This window comes from Antrostomus carolinensis, unplaced genomic scaffold (assembly GCF_000700745.2).
Source record: "Antrostomus carolinensis isolate BGI_N321 unplaced genomic scaffold, ASM70074v2 scaffold534, whole genome shotgun sequence".
Taxonomy (NCBI): Eukaryota; Metazoa; Chordata; class Aves; order Caprimulgiformes; family Caprimulgidae; genus Antrostomus; species Antrostomus carolinensis.
In genome coordinates, this window is record NW_010311194.1 from 371,073 (window position 1) to 379,329 (window position 8,257).

An 8,257-nucleotide genomic window follows, 5' to 3' on the forward strand; every position below is an offset into this window, starting at 1 on the left:
AAAGGGAGAGTGGGCTACATTGCAATACAAAAACAGGAACAATTAGTGGGATGGAGAAGAAAATGGGTATGTTTCTCTGGTACTGCTACCAAAGCTTTTGTCCCCTGAAACCACACCTGTAGGTGCAACTCCAGAGGCATCTGGGTAATCTAATGGCTCACTGCTGCAGAACAAGAACCATCTCACCATCACCTTCCCCTGCTCTATCTTCCCCTTCTAACCTTGTTTGGAGAGCCCCCACCTCGCTCAGTTACACCAGCTTTCACTACATCCTCTGTGACCTGATACAATTCACTAAAACAGAAGAATATTCCAAAAAGTACTTGCAGGGGCCTGACACACGTCAGAGCGAGCACAAGATCACCCGGAGGAAGACAGAGCAGGGGCATAAGGGCTGGTAGAAGGCTTGAAAGGAAAATCTGATTTTAGCAGCAGTTTATTTTTACATTAGCTTCCAGCATCTCTGAAACAATACCACTGAGAGATCAAACATCAAATCACTGATATTACTGACATTACAGATACAGGAACATAATTTACTGTAATACAGTGAACATGATACCAAAACTTACATAGTATCATTTGCAACTATTTTTACTTTTAAAACACAGGAAATTCCATGTGATTTCCTTCATGACAAAGTAATTAACTTGAATCAGTTCCTTGGAATTGGGTTTCTAATAAATAATTCAATTTATCTAAATTCCACTTATCAAGTGACATTTACTACAACTGAATTTCCAGTTATCGATCCTGAGGAAGAGAAATCCATGTATCAGATTGCTTACAGGCAGTATACAAATCTGTCTTTTTAATTTGTTTAAAATGGTTTTACTTTGAAAAAAGAATAAGGCCTAATTTTATTATTATTTCCAAACAAATTATTTGGATTGTATTTTCTATATGTTAACTGAAAAAAAAAAAAAAGAAAATTAGAGTATGTGATCATTTCTTAGGCCATGTTAACCAGCACTAACTCCTGAGAAAATCAATTTAACATTTCCAAATGGAAGTTAGATATCAAATTAGAGGTCAACTCTGAAAAATTCTGCATAGTACAAACTGAAGAGATACAAGCATTGGAAGGTTTGGTTCAGAAAGGTGTTGAGAACAGACTTTTAAAGTTTGGTTAGCAAGGTTTTCACTGTGAAAAAACTGCTTATTTTTATTGATTGTTTATTTTGTGCTATATGGCCTTTCATTGCATATTCATATGGCCTCATTGCATATTCAAGGAAGGTATAATAGGTTTCTCATACTGCAGCTGGCTCCAAATGATCTCAGTTTGATGGCTTTGAATGGCTCAAAGCTTGCTCTACAGACTTCATGTTGCATTGCTTTGAACTGTTTCCCAGAAGATAACTAGATTAAGTGTGAAACTTCTTGTGATGCAATAATTTTAAAAATTTATTAAATATTATATCTATTAACTTTTCAGATTAGCAAGTGTTATTGGTATGTTGGGTTTTTATGCACAAAAGTAATCGGTTAGCTCATGAATCACAGGATAACTTCCATTCAAACATACATGCCACTTGAACTTCAGATCTTCTTTGCAGCAATGCCCCCATCCTGTTTCGTACGACACACTGGTAAAAGCCAGCATCAGACCTCTGCAAAGCTGGGATGATGTACCTGTAAGACAATAAGATAAAACACAGAAATACAGTGCATTTCTTTCTACATGCTACTTTATGTGGCATTTCTTATTTCTTCTCTAATACTTTACACATTGACTCAAATGCTTATTGTAATTTTACTTAACAAACAGCATTTTCATATAATCCCTGGTCTTTGGCTACAATATCATCTGTACTATAGAGAAGAAAAAAAAAATACTTGAAATACGTAAAATATCTTTCAGTCTTAAGATCCACATTTGATAAATACTAAATAGTTCTCCACAATTTCACTCAAAATACAGACTTCAATGTTTTCCTTAGTTTTATCTACCCTCATTCATAAGGCAAAGACACCTGGTATTTTGTTCAGAGGTGGCACAAGAAGACTGCAATCTAAATGTAGACATTAGGAAGAATTGCAAGAAATATCAAAGCTCTCCAATGAACAAAAGATGTTTACTACACTATGTGACAACTGTAACTCAGGACAATACTGGAAAAGACACAGTGCACTCTATGATGTATTTGTTCTGTCCTTCACTATACTTAAAAAGTTACTTAGTTCACTAATGCTCACCTTCCTCATTCAACTATATCTGATTACTCAACATGAAAATGAGCTGATAGGCACAGTTTTAATGTGAATAAAACACATGAATAATATAGATAATCCTGCATTAAACAAACATTAATCAAAGCGCATATTCCCCCGGTCACCTTCTGGAGATATTATGGTAGGATTAATGAAAGTCTTTATGAAAAGATAAGGAAAAATAAAATTGCTGAATTTTAATCTTCAAAATTTAATTCCACTAAAAGAAAGCATCTCTTCTTATACTCACACATCCTGTACACACCCATGTACAGAGCTTAATATCTGAACAGGATCAGACAGCATAAAAACAAAGGAGGTAGAAGAAATCTAGTTTAAGTGATAAATTAAGACTATAATCACTACATTATAATTACAATTAAACACAGTATAGCAAATAGATCAGACAATCAAATGCAGTGAATTAAAACACAGCCCAACACCATGGACAAATTTTAGCAATCCACTGTGATTCCTAGGAGACCCTGGCTTCCTAATATACCAGTTGTCTGTGTGCCTAAGCTGACTCCTCCTGACCTCCTTTGGAGCAACCGTCAAATTTTCTCCAGGGCTCATGTCAATTTGTACTGGTAAGATAAGGAAGAGTCAAAACAGTGCTCTGTTTGGGAGTTACAGTAAATCCAAGATACTTGTTGGCCATGTTGCCTCTTGCCTGATGAGTATGCCATGCCAAATACAGTGAGAAAATAGGTGAAAACACAAGGCATAGGACAGAAATCAATAGGACATAAGGCTTCCCTAGTTCCTTACTGAATAATTTCCTTCTCTGTCAGGCAGAATTGCAGATCGTCATTACAAAAAAAAAAAAAATAAATATTCTGACAAATACATATTGACAATTCATTTTTACAGTTCATTTTACCAAACAGTTTGCAGCTTAACAAGCTTTTTTCCCTCCCATAAAGATTTAGTATCGTACTTGGCTAACATTTATTCCTCTTCTTGCCTATTAAATAGAGCCAAAATTAAAGGCTTCTTTCTCTGATATTCATCTGTACTAAGACAGTAATGCAGAGTTAGTTTTTCTGACACTAGGACAAAACAAATCAATTAGATCAGATGGGTCCTACTTTGGTTTGCTTTTCTTTTGCAGCAGGAAACATTTTAATATGTTGCCTGAAGAAAATAAAATCTTTTAAAAGTTTACAGTGAAGATCTCATCTACCTTGAAAATTTCAAGACAGCCAAAACCTACAGAGCAGTTGGCTTCTCAGTGGACCTACTGGGTAGCAATGTGCAGGTAAGGCAAGCAAAATTAGAATAATTAAATAACAAAAGTTTTAAAAAAAGGAGATATAACATATGTTTATATTACCTGAGACTAACTTGAAAATTGAAAACCTGGGCAAGAGATAAATAGATATTAATGGAATTTCTAATTCTGTGTTTACAATTTTAAACAGCCTTTATGCATTTCATGTCTGAGTTTTTTTAAAATATAATTTTCTATTGACCTAGCAGTCAAAATACTGCTTTTTGTGCTGTTTTCACCATTCTACTTATTTTCTGATCTGCAAGAAGAGATACCAATAGTGCTTTCTAAATTCAAAATAAGACTTTCTTTCATGGAATGAATTTATATCAAAGGTTAATACAATTTTTTACAGTGACAAGACATAATTTTGCTCAAATTTTGTCTACACTGTAACTTTCAAGGTAGAAGATCTTCCCATTGTATAGATTCCAGGAGGCTACTTAAGGTTTCTGGGGATGTGCACAAGTACTTTAGAAAGTCAGACCAGACAGTTTCTCTGTTTTGAATGGCACAGCCAACCAGAAACTGCCTGTTTAGAAAGTTTCCACAGAGAGATGTAAAGTGACAAGCATAAAAGAAAGCTTGAAGGGAAGTCTTCCAGAGTATAACATGCTCCATGACCAGGACTGCAATGAGATAAAGGATGAAGTGATACCAAAAGCCTGAGGAGAAATGCTAGCTAATGCTTACATTTCATTCCTATTTTCAAATTTACACCCTCATTTGAATTTTAAATGGTCTAAAAGTTAAAAGTGAACCTACAGGCTACAGGTTTTTACTAGCCATAACTGTGAAGATAGTATTAAAACCAAACTTATTTTATTAGACAATCATTTAACTTATTCAAACTTTTTAACAAGGGACTTGTGCATCAACTGATCCAACTTTTTTTTAAATACAGAATCAAATTGTGTCCAATGTTAAAAACACAAATAAAACAACCAGGCACTTTTAAGTAACTTGGGAGGAAAGTGTACTGCTCCTTAGATATAACCTTAGTTACTTAAATTCAAATAAATTAATACTTCAGGCCACAAAAGCAAATACAGAAGACACACCACATCCAGAACTTAATTCAAAAGAAAACAAAGAAAAAAAAGAAAAAGTCACTGCCTGAACTTCAAAGATTCTTAACTTATAGACATAACCAAAATTGCTACTGCAGTCAGCAATACTGATTTGTTTTCATTACATGTATCTCAGATCACAAAGAATGTATAAGGTTTTCTATAAATTCTTAATACAAACTAGTGTATGCACAGTCACCATAAAAGCCAGGCTGTGCACATAATCAGCATCGTTACACAAAGAAAAGCTGTTCCTTCAGGGTCACCAATGTCAAAATGCAAAGACTCCAATTAGTTCTTTACTCTCTTGGTGTGTTATAATAAGCTTTGAATATTTTCAGCCTGTTATAATATAGACATTACTTCAATTGAGATACACTAAGTAATATCAATTACCAAAAATCTTCAATTGATGATTCAAATTGCAGCAGAAGTCACTCACATAGGAAGGATTCATGCATTTAAACAGAGTATTTACCTAAGAGAACTGCAAAGCAAACTGAGGTCAAAGTTTAAATTTTGCAACTGGAATTTTTATGTCTAAGCATATCTTTTCTTTGCTTTCATTCATCCTAATGCACCTATGCCATATAATCCTTTTTGGAAGCATAAAGCTTTGCATTTCTATACAACCAAAATTCTGTTTAGCTTATCTCTAACTGTGGTGTAGTAGTGTCACAACTTCTAAATTAATATTTTCTGTTAGTGTTATTTTATTATTATAAACCAGTAGTTTCCTATTTTATTAATTACCTTTTCAGTAGTGTTTTAATTAGAAATAGAAATAAGAAAAATATAAAAAATGAAAAATTAATAAATATAACTTGCAACATAATCCAATGTTCACTAGACTGAACTGAGTCCAATGATAAGAAACAAAGTACTGTACAGATACAGCTTGGGAAAGGTGTTCCAATATGCTGATTCTAACCTGTTCTCCAATATATGGTAAAATTATAATTCTGTATTAGGATGTGCATTTATTTAAGAAATACCATGGCATTCTGATTTTATTTTCAAAGTGTCACACAATCTTATTCAGGTTTCTCCTAGTAGCATGAATTCTAAAGTCTCTCAGTGACTAGTACCTCTATAAAGCTCGAGTTCTAACCTTTGCTTTTTTTAATTCCATGTTCATGTGTTTTTGTCCTCTGTCTTTCTCAGCATCTTACCTAGTTAAGCGCTGTTGTCAGCTCCTTCTACCAAGAAAGTAGAAAGGCTGCTGTTGATCAAAACAAGTGGCATTTACCTCAAACCTCCTGTGATTAATCGTGCTATTAGAGAATTTTTTATTTTATAGAAAGTATTCACAAATCTCTTCTATATGTGTGTATGGCTCATTTTGAGGTATCAGCATTTTGAGGTATCAAGCATATTGCTTGAAAACAGCAACCATTAATACATGCAATTACTCTGGACTAAGTGATCTCTCCTAAATCAAAAGTCTTAAATTTCTAGGAAAGTTCACACAGCACTATATGTTTGATTGGAAACATAGTTGCTAAATATTTTATGTTCTAAATGACCCCAAAAAGTCCTAAAGTGTTATTTAGGGACTTTTATCCCTACTGCTCTGTAAATAGTATCAAAAATAGAACTAATGTTAGGTTACAATTTTGAAAATCTTTGAGAAAAGTAATTATGGACTACCTTGTGCAAAAATATAGAACTTGGAATCATTATTGGAATTTTTATGCAAATCTATACTGTAATTTCTGTCTACAGTGATGGAGCACAACTTTTCCCTACCTTAAGCAATGTAATTACAGAAGTGCAGTATTTAGCTTCATTTGCTAAAGAGGCAAGTATTACACAAGGGCTACATCTGTCACATACCCACCTTAACTACTATTTTCACGAGGCAATTTCAACAAAATTTGAAAGCAACACATAATTTGCATAAAATAAAATTTCTATAAGGTTATAGAAATTGCCAATTGCATAGGAGAGACCCAGTAAATGCTGCCATTAAAGGAAAGCAGACAAAACTTGGCTGTTGTACACTTTGATATTTGGCCAGCCATCTGCTGAAAGTGTAAGCTCTCATTAGCCACAGTGTGTTTTTTCTCTTGTTTGATGGGATGTCTTGTGGAATGGGGAGGGAGTCAGTGAAGTCCTGGGAGCAAAGTGCATATTGTTTTTTAAACTATAAGATTAATTTTTACATTCTCAGAAACGAAACTGAAAGTTTCATGTGCAATTTAAGATAGAGCACATCATTCTAGATCTTATTAAAAGAATAGTCCCATTGAGCGTAGCTTTGTTCCAGGACAAGGAGCACACATGGAACGTTTAGCCATGGAATAACCCTGCTATTCACTACAAATACATGTCAGGTGACATCTCCAGCAGAAAGCATTTTTGGCACTTAAAATTCTGTTAGGCCCTTTGTTTTGAAGTGTGAAATACCATTTTTAGCACAGGAGATTCTCCCCTAGAGACCTTATTTGTTTACAAAAACCAGTCACCTTTCATGAGAAAAACACTGTCAATGTATCAGTACCTACAAAGCTGTTCTAAGGCATTGGGGGATTTTGGAGGGGGAAGGTGTTTGCTTTGGGATTTTTTTGCAATTACACTTCAAGGCTATTATATAGAATTTATTTACTTATATTCACTGGAGTAGGCGGTTATTTCACTGTCATTGTGTAACCACTTAAATTCCAAGGGCCAGCTGCCTTCGGCAAGGCACGTAAGTACAAGTCGATTTCCTTCCAAGTGTATCTGGGGCAAGCCTGGTTCAGTCTTGAAGTATGGTGCAACATCATCTGAAACACAGAGAAAATGGTTTTGTAAGCTATTTAGGTGAGTATAGTGCAGCCACCAATATTTAGCTCATTTCTTCTCAAAATGGCCATCATAAAACAAGAGACAACATGATTCAGTAATTAAGGCTTCCACTGTTATATTCATAATTAAGCTTTATCTTTAGAGGCAGAATTCACAAGATCTTGATAACCTTCACCCTTGGTACTTACTTAGAAAAGAACTGCCCACTCAGACAAGCTTTTGTACATGTTTACTGTTTATACACATGAGAATTTCAGCATTGTCTACTGTGGCAGGCAGTGAACAGCTCTACTGGCTTTTTTTTTTTCCCCCCTTCTCCTCTGTGAGAATTAAATTCACTCAAAGCTTTTTTTTTTTTTTATTTCTTGACTAGAAACCAGAAGAGTAATCCTGGATAGAAATGATTATCACAGCAGGAGAAGTCTCAGGGTAAATGAAGAATTTTGATAGAAAAAATGAGTTTAGAAAAAAACACCTCACAATACTGCAAAATTAATGTGGTTTTCAATGTTACTGTCAACAAAAACGTATTAAATTATATTACCTGAAACCACTAACAGATTTTGTATTAGGCTACTTCAATAATATTCAAAGGTCACATGTAGTCTCAAACTCTTGCTCTTCCATGGATCACAAATGCTCAAAATACTCCAAGCAGCAAAATTCTTGACTGGTAAGTTGCCAAAAATCCACTCAAATGCAGATTTATTACAAGACTACACCTGCTGGACACCCACACCTTGTCACCTATGGAAGATGAAGGTTTCCCCTCTTTACACATCAAATTTCTACTTGTAACTATGTAGGAACTACAAACAATCTTAGAAGTTTACAGATACCTTCTATAATCAAAATTAGCATGTTTATGTATATATATAAAGTACACTAGGTACATTCCAAGTCTGAGACC

The 8,257-nt window shown here is 34.4% G+C and overlaps 1 protein-coding gene across 1 annotated transcript in view; it reads right to left on the minus strand.

The window, feature by feature from the left end:
- Nucleotides 1-7,325, minus strand: part of LOC104523909 (protein sidekick-1) — a gene marked incomplete at its 5' end in the record, with an annotated part of 288,170 nt that extends 280,845 nt beyond the window's left edge. The window contains 2 exons of the mRNA XM_029084663.1: nt 1,529-1,635; nt 7,166-7,325. Of these exons, the coding sequence (XP_028940496.1) occupies nt 1,529-1,635; nt 7,166-7,325 (267 nt within the window). The remainder of the gene's footprint in view (nt 1-1,528; nt 1,636-7,165) is intronic.
- Between the last annotated feature and the right edge of the window lie 932 nt (nt 7,326-8,257).